The 19081-nt window shown below is 46.2% G+C and overlaps 1 protein-coding gene across 1 annotated transcript in view; it reads right to left on the bottom strand.

Moving 5' to 3' along the window:
• Positions 1-19081, bottom strand: part of LOC132770403 (solute carrier family 12 member 9-like) — a 188382-nt gene that overhangs the window by 14562 nt on the left and 154739 nt on the right. The window contains exons 10-11 of the mRNA XM_060767328.2: positions 13416-13608; positions 3053-3227 (exon numbers count right to left, since the gene is read on the bottom strand). Coding sequence (XP_060623311.2) covers positions 3053-3227; positions 13416-13608 — 368 coding nt within the window. The remainder of the gene's footprint in view (positions 1-3052; positions 3228-13415; positions 13609-19081) is intronic.

Raw genomic sequence — 19081 nt, 5'->3', positions numbered from 1 at the left:
TAGTCACTATGGAAACCAGAATGGCTGAGGGAGGGGTCCCTTTCTGGCCTTTACAAAAGCAGCTGAGGAATCAATTTGCAGCACAAAGGGAGTCAGGCTAAAGTGACTGCTTGGTCTGCAAAAAAGGGGTGTATACTGCTCTGCACCTGGAAATGCTTTCAGGTGAATACAACTGTGGTTGTGAGCAAGTGTCTTCACTCATGCAATGAAACCAAGGCCAAAGATGAGACTCAAAGGCCATTGTAAAAACCTGCAAGAAGCCTCTTTATGAAGGGGATCCAATTTCTCACCCACAAGCATCTTGCACCATACCATTGCCCACTTTCAGACAGCCTGGTGCAGAGCTGTTGTTGAGTACCTTGAAGTCATTCCTAGCTTATGGCAGCTTTATGGTAAACCCTATTATGGGGTATAGGGTGGACAGGGTTACACTTCCCCTGAAGCCACAGGTCCGCAGCTTGGGAATCCTCTTGGATTCATCACTTACGCTTGAGGCTCAGGCGTCAGCGGTGTCCGGGAGGGCTTTCGCACAATTAAGACTCGTGCGCCAACTGCAAACGTACCTCGCAAAGGCTGATTTGGCCGGGGTGGTCCAGGCCTTGGTCACCTCTAGGTTGGATTACTGTAATGCGCTCTACGTGGGGCTGCCCTTGAAAACGGCTCGGAAATTCCAACTGGTTCAACGGGCGGCGGCCAGGATGTTAACTGGCGCCCCTTACAGAGAGAGGTCAACCCTCCTGTTTAAGGAGCTCCATTGGCTGCCATTTACCTACCGAGCCCAATTTAAGGTGCAGGTGCTTACCTACAAAGCCCTAAACGGTTTGGGACCTGCCTACCTGCGTGACCGCATCTCTGTTTATGAACCCACGCGCTCCCTCTGTTCATCCGGAGAGGCCCTGCTCACGATTCCACCTGCGTTGCAGGCTCGTTTGGTGGGGATGAGGGACAGGGCCTTCTCTGTGGTTGCCCCCCGACTTTGGAACACCCTCCCCAAAGACATTAGACTAGCACCCACGTTGGCAGTCTTTAGGAAGAACTTGAAGACCTGGCTATTCCGATGTGCCTTTCCTAAATAGGATAACCTCCAGCACTACATCCCAGAAGCACTTTATTCGAGCTAAAGACTCTCTGCACATTGCACTTGCCCAGAATCCCAACATATCACCTCTCACACCTAGCACTTTTTTAACCTGTACCCTTGGCCCGGCCCTGGTTTTATTGCGTAATAGTGTAATGTTTTGTTGTAGTTATTGCTTATGTTTTTAATTTGCTTGCATTGTATTGTTATTGTCTGTTGTTGTTGTTTGAGGCCTTGGCCTTTGTAAGCCGCATCGAGTCCTTCGGGAGATGCTAGCGGGGTACAAATAAAGTTTAATAATAATAATAATAATAATAATAATAATAATAATTTTCTTGGCAAGATTTCTTTAAAGACCATCGATTGCATTTGCCTTCTTCTGAGGTTGAGGAGTTGCAACTTGCCCAAGGTCACCAAGTGGGTTTCTATGGCCAAAGGGATCCAAACCCTGGTTTCCACCATGAGGCAAACACCGCAGTGGTATCATGGACACACAGCCAGTTTCTCCCACATCCGTGAGGTAGTACAATAGTATCTCCTCTGTATTGGCGAAGGCTTTCATGGCTGGAATCACTGGACCGTTGTAGGTTTTTTGGGCTGTATGTGCCAGTAAGAAGCCACATCTAAAACTGTCAGGCCATCAAATACTAATCAAGGTGGCCAATTGAAACATTCCCACCTAGCTCCATCAGACAAGAGTTTTTTCTCCCACCCTGGACATTATTCCACAGATATATAAACACAATTTTCCTAGTTTTCAACAGACCTCACAACCTCTGAAGATGCCTGCCATAGTTCCAGATGAAATGTCATAGAATCATAGAATCAAAGAGTTGGAAGAGACCTCATGGGCCATCCAGTCCAACTCCATTCTGCCAAGAAGCAGGAATATTGCATTCAAATCACCCCTGACAGATGGCCACCCAGTCCCTGTTTAAAAGCTTCCAAAGAAGGAGCCTCCACCACACTCCGGGGCAGAGAGTTCCACTGCTGAACGGCTCTCACAGTCAGGAAGTTCTTCCTCGTGTTCAGATGGAATCTCCTCTCTTGTAGTTTGAAGCCATTGTTCTGCGTCCTAGTCTCCATGGAAGCAGTCAACAAGCTTGCTCCCTCCTCCCTGTGGCTTCCTCTCACATATTTATACATGGCTATCATATCTCTTCTCAGCCTTCTCTTCTTCAGGCTAAACATGCCCAGCTCCTTAAGCCGCTCCTCATAGGGCTTGTTCTCCAGACCCTTGATCATTTGAGTCGCCCTCTTCTGGACACATTCCAGCTTGTCAATATTTCTCTTGAATTGTGGTGCCCAGAATTGGACACAATATTCCAGGTGTGGTCTAACCAGAGCAGAATAGAGGGGTAGCATTACTTCCCTAGATCTAGACACTATGCTCCTATTAATGCAGGCCAAAATCCCATCACACTGTTGGCTCATGTTTAACTTGTTGTCCACGAGGACTCTAAGATCTTTTTCACACGCCAGGAGAGAATGTTTCTAGAATATAGCAATACAGCTCGAAAAACCTACAACAATCCAGTATCTCCTCTATCATAGGGATGATGATCCCTCTAAAAAATGGAAAAGCCATTAATTTAAAAATACTTTTTTTAACTGAAAGAACATGTCTCTTTCTCTAGGAATATGTAGGTCCTTCAGTGATGTTGACCACTGAATCACAATGGAGGAACACAAATGCCTAGAAAAGTTCTCTCTCTTGGAATCTCTAGGTCCTCCAATGCAACTTGATATAATAATCATACCTGATGGAAGGAGGAGCAAGTGGAAACTCAAAGTGACACACTGCCTTATCCCAAACACAACTCTGGGTTGTCCTGTTATGGACCTGCCCTGAAGAACAGAAAGCAGCTCAAGATATGGTGGGTCACTGTTCTTTTTGCCAAGTATCCTTCTGCCCACCTCAAGCTGGTCCACCATTGGCCCTGCTAGTCTCTCCTTGACTCTGATGTCCCTTACCCAAGGTGTCCAGCTCCACATGGCCAAGAATGTACAACCCACTCTTCTTCAGGTCATTGATGAAGCTGATGAGCTGCAGGGAGGTTCGTGGATTCCGTACCATCAACAGCACTTGGGGGCGCCAAAACTTGACGTGCTCCTTGCGGATGTCCAGCATCAGCAGATACTTACGGACCTGGGAAGAAAAGAAGCATAAGGCTATCATTGAAGGTCAAGGAGGAGACCCACTCTTCAACATGCCCACGTTCTCAGGCTTTTGACGGCTTGACAAGCAGTAAGATAGGCAGAACAATTCAATGTACTTGAGCCCAGAGGTATTTTAGGCTGACACTCATCTCCGCTTGATATTTAACATTGACATAGTGTTGTTCCCCTGTGCTCAATCAAGATAGGTCAACACAACAACAACATTTATTTACAATGCCCTTATGGGGAAGCAGTGGATGGGGAAGCAGGAGTAAACAAGCAAGTTCCGCACAGCTGTGTATAAGCCGAACTATACACATGGGGACCCAAATTGGATCAATACCTCCATGGTTACTGTTTGGAAAAAGTTTCAGGAACATCCTGCATTTGTGGAGTGTTGTGTGGTTTCTGGGCTGTATGGCCATGATCTAGCAACATTTTCTCCTGACATTTTGCCTGCATCTGTGGCTGGCATTTTCAGAGGTTTTATTTATCGTGTCATCAGCAACCATACCATTGTATTACAATTCTAACAGAGCAAAACAAACACACAGATTAAAAAGAAAAAGAAAAAAACAGACACAGATTTTGCAAATTTGGTAGTTGGTTAAATGTCCTTTGACCAGTATCTGGCCACTTGGAGTGCCTCTGGTGTTGCCGCAAGAAGGTCCTCCATTGTGCATGTGGCAGGGCTCAGGGTGCATTGCAGCAGGTGGTCCGTGGTTTGTTCTTCTCCGCACTCACATGCCGAGGATTCCACCCTGTAGCCCCATTTCTTAAGATTGGCTCTGCATCTCGTGGTGCCAGAGCGCAGTCTGTTCAGCGCCTTCCAAGTCGCCCAGTCTTCTGAGTGCCCAGGGGGGAGTCTCTCATCTGGTACCACCCATGGATTGAGGTGCTGGGTTTGGGCCTGCCACTTTTGGACTCTCGCTTGCTGGGGTGTTCCAGCGAGTGTCCCTGTAGATCTAAGAAAACTATGTCTTGATTTGGCTGATACCCAAACAGGGGATGAGCTGGAAATGTCTCTGCCTTGGTCCTTTCAGTATTGGCTGCTACTTCCCGGCGGATGTCAGGTGGTGCAATACCGGCTAAGCAGTGTAATTTCTCCAGTGGTGTGGGGCGCAGACACCCTGTGATAATGCGGCATGTCTCATTAAGAGCCACATCTACTGTTTTAGCATGGTGAGATGTGTTCTACACTGGGCATGCATACTCAGCAGCAGAGTAGCATAGCGCAAGGGCAGATGTCTTCACAGTGTCTGGTTGTGATCCCCAGGTTGTGCCAGTCAGCTTTCGTATGATGTTGTTTCTAGCGCCCACTTTTTGCTTGATGTTCAGGCAGTGCTTCTTGTAGGTCAGAGCATGGTCCAAAGTGAAACATCCAGAGGTGAAACATCAGGAGAAAATGCTTCTAGAACGAGGCCATACCACGCAACACTCCAGTGATTCTGGCCGTAAAAGCATTTGACAATACATCCTGCATTTCAATTTCCTTGTTTAGTTTAGCCCTTGTAGATAATCACTAAGAGAAGACAAGGAGCCTGAGACTCTGGGGGTAAGAAAAGGCCTTTGTGACCAACACAGACACCACATACACAAGAATCTGAAAACTGTTGTGTGTGTATGCATATGTACTTTCAAAGCCAACAGGTATTTTGTGTAGATGTTTAGCTGGGTAGTTTTGAAGCACAGAGCCAGAGTTTTGTTTCAATGCCTGTTCAGGATGATTCAATAGGAATGGTTGGGGAGCTTGTGGATTCACCTGCAACAGCTGTGCTATGTCTGAGTTCTTGCTGGAGGATGTGGGTAGCTGTGCCTACAGCAAGTGCAAGTTGGTGGACAACAACTTGAGGCCAATGAACTAATCTCCAGGATATCGGGGAGCATGAAGGTTTCTTGGAAAGAGTGGAGCAGAATATCCTGGATGAGAAGCACACAAGAGATATCTCTGAGGAGGGGGTCATTTCCAAACATGGGAGGAAGACATTTGGGGGAATGTGACATGTAGAAGGAGAAGGACCATCCTCAGAGGATGTGCTGATGACTTTGGAGGATTTGTTGTTCATTCGTTCAGTCATCTCTGACTCTTCGTGACCTCATGGACCAGCCCACGCCAGAGCTCCCTGTTGGCCGTCACCACCCCCAGCTCCTTCAAGGTCAGTCCAGTCACTTCAAGGATGCCATCCATCCATCTTGCCCTTGGTCGGCCCCTCTTCCTTTTACCTTCCACTTTCCCCAGCATAATTGTCTTCTCTAGGCTTTACTGTCTCCTCATGATGTGGCCAAAGTACTTCAACTTTGTCTCTAGTCTCCTTCCCTTCAATGAGCAGCCGGGCTTTATTTCCTGGAGGATGGACTGGTTGGATCTTCTCGCAGTCCAAGGCACTCTCAGAACTTTCCTCCAACACCACAGTTCAAAATCATCTATCTGATCTATCTATCAAAAGCATTAAATGGGCCCTGATGAGAAATGTGCCAGAAGACTCCCAGCTGAGAGGGTTTGGTTGACTAATAGATGTGCTGGCTTCCTGGGCCAAAAAATCCAAGCTGTACCAGAGGAAAACAATACCCATCAAGATCTGACAGTGAGAATCATTTGGGAACCAATGATGCTGCAAGGTGTAGCCTTCAACACATTGGAATGGATGATGAGGCTTTGGGTAGAAAGCTGGAGGACCTTGATGAACAGATTGCCCTTTCCTCTCAGTTGAAAGACGAAGCCCAGGAAGGGAGAGAAGGCTGGTGGAGGGGAACAACTGGCTCTCCAGATGGTGCTGCCAGGAACAATTTGACTTCTCGGACCATGGTTTGTGGGTTTATGAAGATGGACTTCAGGCAAGTCATTTTCCGTACGTCACAGCAGTTGGCAGGAATGTTTTTGCTATGAGTCTCAGAAATCTGATCAGGAGGGCTATAAACTGAGTTAAGCGGGGAAGGGAGACAATATTTTTGAAGACAGGTGCCAGAGATAATGTCCTGACTGTAATAGAGCAATAATACAAGAGTCCAACACTGGGAGGGAGAAAAATCATAAATAGGTAGCTGGGGGGAATGACCAATGAATGAGGTCTGAGATGCCTCTACATCAGTGGTTCTCAACCTGTGGGTCCCCAGGTGTTTTGGCTACAACTCCCAGAAGTCCCAGCCAGTTTATCAGCTGTTAGGATTTCTGGAAGTTGAAGGCCAAAACACCTGGGGACCTACAAGTTGAGAACCACTGCTCTACATTAATGAACAGAGCATGGAAAATAATCAAGATGCACTATTGACACCACAAAGCAAATATGATATATTGGGTATCACTGAAACCTGGTGGGATGAATGTTATGGTCGAAATGTAGTAATAGAAGGGTATAAACTATTTCTGAGAATTAGACCAAACAGGGAATGAGGTGTTTTTAAACAGAGAACAAATGGACATCTGTCAATAATGTTTTGATTGTGTATTCCTGCATGGCAGGAAGTTGGACATGATTGCTTGGTGAGGTATCAGCGCTCTTTGGCACACAAGGTTAAAGACCTTTTTATACTACAACTCAAATTGTATTCATTCAACACTGTAGATTCACCCTGAAATGACATTCCAAAGGGATTTTACATGTCCATGAAGGAAGGGGAAAAGTCCATCAATGGTCGTTGAGCATGGTAGCTAACAGGAGACTCCCATAGAAAGACAGTTTATGCCTGAGTACCAGATATCAGTGGCATCAAAAGCGAGAAGCTCGGCTTGTCATTGAATATTGAGAAAACCAAAGTGCTGTTCCAGCAGTCACCAGCCAATCCCTTGAGATACAGCTTCATGGTGTAACATTAGAAAATGTTGACCATTTCCGCTACCTTGGCAGCCACCTCTCCACCAAAGTTAACATTGACACCGAAATACAACACAACCTGAGCTCTGAGAGTGCAGCATTTTTCCAAATGAAGCAGAGAGTGTTTCGAGGACCGGGACATCCGTAGGGAGATTGCTTCTCGGCCTTTTGGCTAAGATCAAGTGAAGAGACCAAGGTGCTTGTCTATAAAGCTATTGTCCTCTCAACCCTGCTCTATGCCTGCAAAACGTGGACTGTCTACAGACGTCACATGCAACTCCTGGAATGATTCCATCAGAGCTGCCTCCAGAAAATCCTGCAAATCTCTTGGGAACACAAGCGGACAAATGTCAGTTTTCTGGAGGAAGCAAAGACCACCAGCATCGAAGCAATGGTCCTCCGCCATCAACTCTGCTGGACGGGCCACGTTGTCCGGATGACTGACTACTGTCTCCCAAAGCAGTTGCTCTACTCTGAACACAAGAATGGAAAATGGAATGTTGGTGGGCAGGAAAAAAGATTTAAAGATGGGCTCAAAGTCAACCTTAAAATCTCTGGCATAGACACTGAGAACTGGGAAGCCCTGGCCTGTGAGCACTCCAGCTAGAGGTCAGCTGTGACCAGCAATGCTGCAGAATTTGAAGAGGCACGAATGGAGGGCAAAAGAGAGAAACGATCCAAGAGGAAGGCACGTGAAGCCAACCCTGACCAGGACCACCTTCCACCTGGAAACCAATGCCCTCACTGTGGGAGACGATGCAGATCCACAGTCACCTACGGACCCACCCTGAAGGATTATCCTACTCGGGCAATGAGGGATTGCCTAAGTAAGTAAGGCATCAGAAGCATAGAGAAAACAATTCCTTCTGCATGCTGCTTCTGGAGATCAAGATGGAAATTGAAGTGGTCAACTGGGCTTGTGAACTAATCTCTTGTGTCCCTTTTCATGTCCTTAGAATCCTAGAATTGGAACTTGGCCCTCTGCATACACTCCAGAGCTGTAGCACAGCTTGGAAAAGTTGCCTTTTGGGGACTATGATTTGCAGAATTCCTTAGCATATATAGCCACGGGCAACGCTGTATGGGACCTTCTCAGAGCTCTGATAGAAGAAAAGGAACTTTTACAGATTCTGACTTGCAAAACTCCTAACAGGTGGCTGTACAGTCTCTGCACGAAGACCACCAAATAGAAAGAGACCCCCTCCTATCCCTAGATAACTAGTTTCATTATTTGATGGCAGACACAATGAGGACATCTGCCCTTGCACTTTGCTACTCTGTTGCTGAGTATGCATGCCTGGTGTGGAACACATCTCACCACCTTAAAACAGTGGATGTGGCTCTTAATGAGACATGCCACATTATCACGGGGTGTCTGCGCCCTACACCACTGGAGAGATTAAACTGTCTAGCCGGTATTGCACCACCTGACATCCGCCGGGAAGTAGCAACCAATAGTGAAAGGACCAAGGCAGTGACATCTCCAGCTCACCCCTTGTTTGGGTATCAGCCAGCACAACTTAAATCAAGAAATAGTTTTCTAAGATCTACAGAGACATTCGCTGGAACACCTCAGCAAGCGAGAGTCCAAAAGTGGCAGGCTCAAACCCAGAACCTCAATCAATGGCTGATATCAAATAAGAGATTCCCCCCTGGGCACACAGAGGACTGGGCGACTTGGAAGGCGCTGAACAGATTGTGCTCTGGCACCACAAGATGCAGAGCCAACCTTAAGAAATGGGGCCACAAAGTGGAATCCACGACATGCGAGTGTGGAGAAGAGCAAACGACTGACCACCTGCTGCAATGCAACCTGAGCCCTGCTACGTGCACAATGGAGGACCTTCTTGCGGCAACACCAGAGGCACTCCAAGTGGCCAGCTTGGAGTTTAATCAACTACCAAGCTTGCAAATTCTGTGTTCTGTCTGTCTGTCTGTTTGTTTTTGTTAAAAATGTAATACAAATGTCTGGTTGCTGATGACACGATAAATAAATTATTTGATGGCAAATTTCTTCTAACTTGCAGCCAAATGTACTCTCCTGCAAAGTAATATCCCAAAGCCAGGCCTGTCCTTTGGAGGCAGAGGAGTACTAAAGAGTACATCTCCTTCTTGTATCAAGGGTACTTGTATTTTGACAGAAAGGCGTGGGCCAACTGGGTCATTCCGGTTGAAATTATCTCTCAGTTAATGAAGCAACAAAAGAAAAACCTGTCGCTGCCTCCTCTCCTTTCGTCACAATCTCCGGCTCCTTCTATGCTCACTCTATATATGTGCGTGTACTCATGTCAGTCGGGCAAATGAGTGATTAGGGCAAGCTAATGCATTTACATCCTTCACTCCTGGCATTTGCCTTCACGGCTGGGGACAAGTGCATTTGATCAGCGTGTGCCGGGGTAACGTCAACCTGGCGAGTAAATGCTATTACTCTGGACGCACAGCCCCGTCTTTTCATCTCCGCCTCCAACGTCTATGCGGAAGATGTTGCTGGCTCCTGGCCAAAGCCCCCCTCCCAGCAAAGCCAGGAAAATGGAGAGGTGGGGAAATCATGCCTATTTTTATTCACCTGCTTTTGGTTTAATTATGCCTGCCTTTTATCCACCTGCTTCAACCTCTATCAAACAGCCAATAATGTCTCAAGCCAGATGGATAGTTGCAGATGCATCTGAGGCCTTGGATTTAGGAGAAAAGGCATCCAGTGTCCCTTCATCCCATCCAGGAGAACAAAACAACTGTTTTCCTTCTTTTGCTACTAAAAGTTAACTCTGTTTTCCAATTCTAAAAGACATCTCCAACCTATCTACCTTGGACAGCAAACTACACCGAGATGTAAAGGTCTATGCATCTCCTACTAATCTGGGTTGGTTTTGCACAGGAGATAAATGACATCCCATATATATTTCCTGAAATTCAGAACAAGAGACAACAGTGTGATGCCGCTAAAAAGCCAATGCAATTCTAGGCTACATCAATAGCAGGTACTGGCTTGTTCAGTAGACTCTCCTCTACAGTTCCATTTTGGCAGGAAGCCTTAGCATTGAATGGTTGTGTTGTTAAAGTGCAAAGTATGGAACCCTGCACAGACTGTCAGTCAATGCGACTTATGCAACGTGCAGTCATTGAATTCTTGACACCAGAAGGTGTCACTCCAAAGGAGATTCATCAGAGAATGCAAGCTGTTTATGGTGATTGTGTTGATGTGAGTACTGTGCGTCATTGCGCGAGTAAGTTTAGAGATGTTGAGGTGGGAACATCTGACTTGCATGACAAACAAAGAGTTGGACGTCCTGTGACAGCAACCACCGAGTTTCACAAGCAAAAGGTTGACAGATTAGAGAGAAATTTCAAGCACAATTGGCATTTCACAAGAACACGTGGGTCACATTATTGCTTTGCTTGGCTATTGAAAGATCTGTGCACAGTGGGTTGTGGAAACAGAGTGTTGACTTCTTCTGTGATGGCTTCAGGAAACTGGTTCATCGTTGGCAGAAATGTATCCAATTGTCTGATGATTATGTGGAAAAGTGAATAGTGGTAGTTATCTATCTATCTATCTATCTATCTATCTATCTATCTATCTATCTATCGTGTCAGGAGCAGACCAAACAGTTGCGTTGCATTTTTTAACAAACAAACAAACAAAACATAAAGTTTGCAAGCTTGGTAGTTGATTAAATGTCCTTTGACCAGTATCTGGCCACTTGGAGTGCCTCTGGTGTTGCCGCAAGAAGGTCCTCCATTGTGCATGTGGCAGGGCTCAGGGTGCATTGCAGCAGGTGGTCAGTGGTTTGCTCTTCTCCACACTCGCATGTCGAGGATTCCACTTTGTAGCCCCATTTCTGAAGGTTGGCTCTGCATCTTGTGGTGCCAGAGCGCAGTCTGTTCAGCGCCTTCCAAGTCGCCCAGTTTTCTGTGTGCCCAGGGGGGAGTCTCTCATTTGGTATCAGCCATTGATTGAAGTTTTGGGTTTGAGCCTGCCACTTTTGGACTCTCGCTTTCTGAGGAGTTCCAGCGAGTGTCTCTCTAGATCTTAGAAAACTATTTCTTGATTTAAGTCGTTGACGTGCTGGCTGATACCCAAATAGGGATGAGCTGGAGATGTCTCTGCCTTGGTCCTTTCACTATTGGCTGCTACTTCCCGGCGGATGTCAGGTGGTGCAATGCCGGCTAAGCAGTGTAATTTCTCCAGTGGTGTAGGGCGCAGACACCCCGTGATAATGTGGCATGTCTCATTAAGAGCCACACCTACTGTTTTAGTGTGGTGAGATGTGTTCCACACTGGGCGTGCATACTCAGCAGCAGAGTAGCATAGCGCAAGGGCAGATGTCTTCACTGTGTCTGGTTGTGATCCCCAGGTTGTGCCAGTCAGCTTTTGTATAGTGGTAGTTAAAGAGCACATTCTAAGGATTATTTCTGTGTTTGATTTATTGAAATATTCCCCTCCAAACCCAAGTAACGAAAGTGGAGGCATTACTTTTCATTCAACCCTCGTACAAACAGAGATTTACGAGTAGGATCAAATGCACTCAATGTGATTTTCCCATACAGCACAGGTCAAAATTGTTGGCTCAGAATTGCAATCACTGGCTACGATACAGCAGAGGACTTGGGTTTTGGTGTCCAGGCCAGCAAGACAGCAGCTGGGCAGTGCAAACATTCCATTACGTGCTAATGGGAGGTGTCTTTCTTTCCAGTGTTGCTTTTATGGCTCAAAAATGCAAAGGACAAGAGATGGGCAAAGGGCCCAGTGTGCTGAGGCTGGAAACCGAATCTAGGAAATGCCAGTATATACAACATTGGTTGAGAGAACAAGCCATCTGTTAAAGGGACATGCAAAAGGACATGGCTCATAAGTGAAGGCACAGGAAGCCAAGTTCAAAATTATGTTGTTCGGACAGGTAAATCCGAAATAAGAAGATTACCCTCCTGCACCCTCTGCTCTATTCTTTTGCAAAGGGGGATTGCAACTTATGCTGCATCTACATTGTAGAATGAATGCAGTTTGACACCACTTTAACTGTCATGGTTATGGAGTCCATTTTCGCTACCTTGGCAGCCACCTCTCCACAAAAGACAACATTGAAACTGAAATATTACACCGCCTGAGCTCTGTGAGTGCAGCATTTTTATGAATGAAGCAGGGAGTGTTTGAGGATCGGGACATCCGTAGGGATACCAAGGTGCTTGTTCATAAAGCTATTGTCCTCCCAACCCTGCGACATGCCTGCAAAACGTGGACTGTCTACAGACGTCACATGCAACTCCTGGAATGATTCCATCAGCATTGCCTCCGAAAAATCCTGCGAATGTCTTGGGAAGACAGGCAGACAAATGTCAGCATGCTGGAAGAAGCAAAGACCACCAGCACTGAAGCGATGGTCCTCCACCATCAACTCCGCTGGACCGGCCACGTTGTCCAAATGCTCAAATCACCATCTCCCAAAGCAGTTGCTCTACTCTGAACTCAAGAATGGAAAGTTGGAGGACAGTAAAAGAGATTTAACAATGGGCTCAAAGCCAACCTTAAAAACTGTGGCATTGACACTGAGAACTGGGAAGCCCTGGCCCTTGAGTGCTCTAGATGGAGGTCAGCTGTGACCAGAAGTGCTGTAGAATTTGAAGAGGCACGAATGGAGGGCAAAAGAGAGAAACGTGCCAAGAGGAAGGCGCATCAAGCCAATCCCGACCATGACCACCTTCCACCTGGACACAGCATATTATTTGAAAACACAGAAATGCTGGACCACTCTCACAACCACCATGTCAGACTACACAGAGAAGCCATTGAAATCCACAAGCATGTGGACAATTTCAACAGAAAGGAGGAAACCATGAAAATGAACAAAATCTGGCGACCAGTATTTAAAAAACTCTAAAATTACAACAGCAAAACAACAGAGAGGAAACAATCAAGGACATCTAATCACCTCTCAAAAAAAGATTGCCCCAGGCACTGCCAGGCCATCAAATGCTAATCAAGGTGGTCAGTTGAAACATTCACACCTAGCTCCAACAGACAAGAGTCCTTTGTCCCACCCTGGTCATTCCACAGATATATAAACCCATTTTCCTAGTTCCAACAGACCTCAATACCTCTGAGGATGCTTGCCACAGATGCAGGCGAAACGTCAGAAGAGAATGCCTCTAGAACATGGCCATATAGCCCGATTCTGATGGAGCATTGGATGGGCTCTGGCCTCACCCAGGAAGGGATCTCATATTCCTAGTTGATAACAGACCCCCCCATCCTCTCAAAGTTGTGCTTTGAAACATCTTTGGTGTCCCTTAATGTTCAATGAAGTCCACTGGCTTTGACTTGATGTTCTGGTCCTGATCCAATCCCAATCCTACCGCGTTCTCCTTACCTGGTGGAAGATGAGAGCCTGGCTGATGTAGCCCCAGCTGCTGCTCGGCGACAGGTAATGGAGGGCCACGAGGAGGACCACCATAAAGACCACACTGGCAGAAGCGTAGATGGGGCTGATGAGGAAGACCATGATGACGCAGCCCGCAATGCCCAGGACACAGGTGTGCCAGGTGAAATACCGGAAGGTGGGCCTGCAGGAGGAACACAAGTTGGTGTTAAGAAGAGATTAACCTGGTTAGGAGTTTGCCATTCAAGGGATTCACAAAACTCTCCCTGCTAAGTTTCTGTTCCATTGGATAATCTGCTCTGATGGCATTAAGAGGTGCCCGTGGGTACCATATTGGAAGGAAAGGCAGGACAAAATGAAATAGAATAGAGATGGGACTCCAGCCAAGTTTGTAGGAAATCATCTTGACGGTGCTTTAACCTACACTGTCCCAGAAGGCTCACAGCTGGTTAACGATGTTTAAAGACAATGAAGATGAAATACCATTACCGTCGCCCCAAAGGAGCCATTAGGGGAGTCCAATGCACTCACTCCCAACCACAAAACATTGGAGTAGATAAAGAGTTCTCAGATTAATGCATTGTCCAAGTTCTCAGATTGCTTTTTCTAAGGCAGTTCAGAGCAGAGAAAGCGAGCGAGCGAGAGAGAGATATAGAATTGTTTGGCTTTCCGTATCCGCAGATTCTGTATCTATGGATCCCACCATCCATGGCTGGAAAATATTTAAAAATAATCCCCCAAGGCAAACTTTGATTCTGCTATTTTATATAAGGGACCCCATTCTACTACTTCATTATATATAATTAGATAATATATAATAGGACTTCAGCATCCATAGGCTTTAGTATCCACATGTGGGCCTGGAACCAAACCCCAGCAATTAGTACTATTGTGTACACTATTTCAAGCAGTGACTTGTAGATATCATAGAATCATAGAATCAAAGAGTTGGAAGAGACCTCATGGGCCATCCAGTCCAACCCCATTCTGCCAAGAAGCAGGAATATTGCATTCAAATCACCCCTGACAGATGGCCATCCAGCCTCTGTTTCAAAGCTCCCAAAGAAGGAGCCTCCACCACACTCCGGGGCAGCGAGTTCCACTGCTGAACGGCTCTCACAGTCAGGAAGTTCTTCCTAATGTTCAGGTGGAATCTCCTTTCTTGTAGTTTGAAGCCATTGTTCCCTTGCATCCTAGTCTCCAGGGAAGCAGAAAACAAGCTTGCTCCCTCCTCCCTGTGGCTTCCTCTCACATATTTATACATGGCTATCATATCTCCTCTCAGCCTTCTCTTCTTCAGGCTAAACATGCCCAGCTCCTTAAGCCGCTCCTCATAGGGCTTGTTCTCCAGACCCTTGATCATTTTAGTCGCCCTTCTCTGGACACATTCCAGCTTGTCAATATCTCCCTTGAACTGTGGTGCCCAGAATTGGACACAATATTCCAGGTGTGGTCTAACCACTGCAGAACAGAGGGGTAGCATTACTTCCCTGGACCTAGACACTATGCTCCTATTGATGCAGGCCAAAATCCCATTTGCTTTTTTGCCGCCACATCACATTGTTGGCTCATGTTTAACTTGTTGTCCACGAGGACTCCAAGATCTTTTTTCACATGTACTGCTCTCGAGCCAGGCATCATCGTCCCCCTTTCTGTATCTGTGCATTTTGTTTTTTCTGCCTAAGTGGAGTATCTTGCATTTGTCCCCGTTGAACTTCATTTTGTTAGTTTTGGCCCATCTCTCTAATCTGTCAAGATCATTTTGAATTCTGCTCCTGTCCTCTGGAGTATTGGCTCTCCCTCCCAATTTGGTGTCGTCTGCAAACTTGATGATCCTGCCTTCTAGCCCTTCATCTAAGTCATTAATAAAGATGTTGAACAGGACCGGGCCCAGGACGGAACCCTGCGGATGGCACTCCACTCGTCACTTCTTTCCAGGATGAAGAGGAAGCATTGGGGAGAATCACCCTCTGGGTTCGTCCATTTAACCAATTACTGATCCACCTCACCGTAGTTTTGCCTAGCCCACCTTTCAAGAAACATTTAGTTTGACAAGTCTCTGTGTGTGAGAGAATGTGCTTTTTAAGTCACCTGTTGATCTATGGTACCACTGTATAGGCAGAAATTCAGCAGATGTAGCTGATGTAGCTACCTACAACAACCCAGAGGAATAATTGTTTGAGGCTACAAACAATGCAGTCTCTGATGTCCGTTTTTGGTGAAAAGATATTTAGCCTCTTGTGATCCTTCTATTTTTATCAGTTTTTATACTAATGTACACAATGCTTTTAATATGAATGTTTAAAAAAGCAGAGGTAGCTGTACACAATAAACAAAAATACAATGCAAACTGCAGCCTTCTAGAATACAGAATTAGAAACTAAAAAAAAATTGCTCCTTTGGCCCAACTGCAGTTGCTCATCTGATGGAGACAGTATAGTTGTCCTCTTCCGATGGCATCAGTGCTATAATGCATTCTAAAATTGCCACTGCAATTGTGTCATTTATATTTGAGGTTCTGCACTATTTATATTTTAAAGCACACAAATGCTTTAATACAATGCTCCACCACTCACTCCAGAGGTATGAATTCATTCATGTAACGGCACTAAAAATGTTCCAGATTTCTTTTATTGATCAGCAACTTCTGTGCTTATTAAGAATGACGGGACAGAGGGTTCAAATCTTGATTCAGTCATGCAGCGTGCTGAGCATTTTAACATCTTTCAAACTTCTCTTCAAGGCTATTAGAATGAAATGATAGAGCAGAACTTGAGATCATCATCATCATCATCATCTGGATAAGAGCACTCAGTTAATGCTGACTGGGGGATTCTGGGAGAAGCCATGGAAATCCACAAGCATGTGGTCATAGAATCATAGAATCAAAAAGTTGGAAGAGACCACATGGGCTATCCAGTCCAACCCCCTGCTAAGAAGCAGGAATATTGCATTCAAATCACCCCTGACAGATGGCCACCCAGCCTCTGTTTAAAAGCTTCCAAAGAAGGAGCCTCCACCACACTCCGGGGCAGAGAGTTCCACTGCTGAACGGCTCTCACAGCCAGGAAGTTCTTCCTCGTGTTCAGATGGAATCTCCTCTCTTGTAGTTTGAAGCCATTGTTCCATTGCGTCCTAGTCTCCAAGGAAGCAGAAAACAAGCTTGCTCCCTCCTCCCTGTGGCTTCCTCTCACATATTTATACATGGCTATCATATCTCCCTCTCAGCCTTCTTTTCTTCAGGCTAAACATGACCAGCTCCTTAAGCCACTCCTCATAGGGCTTGTTCTCCAGACCCTTGACCATTTTAGTTGCCCTCCTCTGGACACATTCCAGCTTGTCAATATCATTCCTGAATTGTCAATTGAATGGTCAATTTCAACAGAAAGGAATAAACCATGAAAATGAACACAATCTCTAAAATCAGGACAGTAAATAAAAAGCAACACTCAAAAACAGGGGAATTCCAGACAAGAATCTATTAGGGCCAGCTAACACCTCAAGCAGACAAGAGTTCTTTCTCCCAGCTGGCTAGGACTGCTGGGAGTTGCAGATCAATTGCATGTGGAGGGCTACAAGATCACCACCTTGAGTGAAAAGATTGTATACAGGTTGTCGAAGGCTTCCATTGTTGTCATATAAGAACAGTATACAGGTTGTGTTGTTGAATACTTTCATGGTTTTCATGGCCGGAACACCTGGTTGCTGTGAGTTTTCCAGGCTGTGTGGCCATGTTCCAGAAGCATTCTCTCCTGACTATAGGGAAATCCCAGACAGGAAACAATCAGGACCAGCTAACACCTCCCAAAAAAGGGATCCCCCAGGCAGCAATCAGCCCGGCTTTGAAGCTACAAGGCCATCATCGAGGTGGCCAATTGCAACATCCACACTTGCCTCAAGCAGACAATAATTCTTTCATATGTGTTATGTAATTATGATGTTGTTGTTGTTTATGGTTTGCATTTTCGGTTTTGTTCTGCTGTAATTTGTTGTCTGGGCTTGGCCTCATGTAAGACGCCCCAAGTCCCCAGTGGGGAGATGGTGGCAGGGTATAAATAAATTATTATTATTATTATTATTATTATTTGAAACACAACAAGATGAGTCCACAGCAGATACTCTGCTGGCTGTTGAATTGGCTCACACGTCGGACGGTTCCCAATTGTCTAGGACTGTGTGATGTATCAGTGAATAATGCGTGCAGATTCCAGTAAGGTGTCCTTCTGCAGCTGGCAGAGGGTAATTTTGTCAGCGCCGCAGTTTGGGTGTCCTCTTGGATTCTTCGCTCACACTTGAGGCTCAGGTGTCGGCGGTGTCCGGGAGGGCTTTTGCGCAACTGAGACTCGTGCGCCAACTGCGACCATACCTCGTGAAGGCTGACCTGGCCGGGGTGGTCCACGCCTTGGTCACCTCTAGAATGGATTACTGCAATGCGCTCTACGTGGGGCTACCCTTGAAGACGGCTCGGAAACTGCAACTAGTTCAGCGTGCAGCAGCCAGGATGCTAACTGGAGCTCATTATCAAGAGAGGTCTACCCCTCTGTTTAAGGAGCTCCACTGGCTGCCATTCATCTTCCGAGCCCAATTCAAGGTGCAGGTGCTCACCTATAAAGCCCTAAACGGTTTGGGACCACCCTACCTGCGTGACCGTATCTCCATCTACGAACCCACACGCTCGCTTCGATCATCTGGGGAGGCCCTGCTCGTGATCCCACCCACGTCGCAAGCGCGCTTGGTGGGGACACGGGACAGGGCCTTCTCCGTGGCGGCCCCCCGACTCTGGAACGCCCTTCCAAAAGATCTCCGACAGGCGCCCACACTAGCAGTTTTCAGAAGGAATCTGAAAACTTGGTTGTTCCGTTGTGCCTTCCCGGATTAGGAATCCCCATCCCAAGTCCTAATAGCACTTTAGCACAATTAACATTTGCTGCACACCGTACTTTAATTCCTACGCCCCTCCTATCATATCAGCACTTTTACCTTGTACCCCTCTCGCCGGCCGAACCAGTTTTAATATGTCTTGATGTATTGTTATTGCTGTCTTGCTAATTTCTTATTTTGATTTGCTTTTAATTTTGATTTGCTTTGTTATTATCATTTGTTATGTTCTGTATTGTATTGTGTTTTATGGCTTCGGCCTGTGTAAGCCGCATCGAGTCCTTCGGGAGATGCTCGCGGGGTACAAATAAAGTTAATAATATTTAAGTGCAGGCCAAGATATTTAGGCACTGCACCCAGTGTACCGATCACCACTGGGACCACCTTGACTGGCTTGTGCCAGAGTCTTTGCAGTTTGATCTTTAAATCCTCATATCGTGCCAGCTTTTCCAGTTGTTTCTCTGCAATCCTGCTGTCACCTGGGATTGCGACATCGACGATCCATACTTTGGTTTTTAACCCAGTTGTGAGGTCAGGAGTCTTGTGCTCCAAAACTCTGTCTGTCTGAATCCGGAAGTCCCAGAGGAATTGGGCATGCTCATTCTCTGTAACTTTTTCCGGCTTGTGATCCCACCAATTGTTGTTGTTGTTGTTGTTGTTGTTGTTGTTATCTTTCTCCCACCCTGGACATCATTCCACAGATATATAAACCCCACTTGCCTAGCTTCCAACAAACCTCACAATCTCTGAGGATACCTTGCTTAGATGTGGACAAAACA

Source organism: Anolis sagrei, chromosome 3 (genome assembly GCF_037176765.1).
Source record: "Anolis sagrei isolate rAnoSag1 chromosome 3, rAnoSag1.mat, whole genome shotgun sequence".
In the NCBI taxonomy this organism is placed as follows: Eukaryota; Metazoa; Chordata; class Lepidosauria; order Squamata; family Dactyloidae; genus Anolis; species Anolis sagrei.
This window is presented reverse-complemented; position numbering and strand designations above follow the sequence as displayed.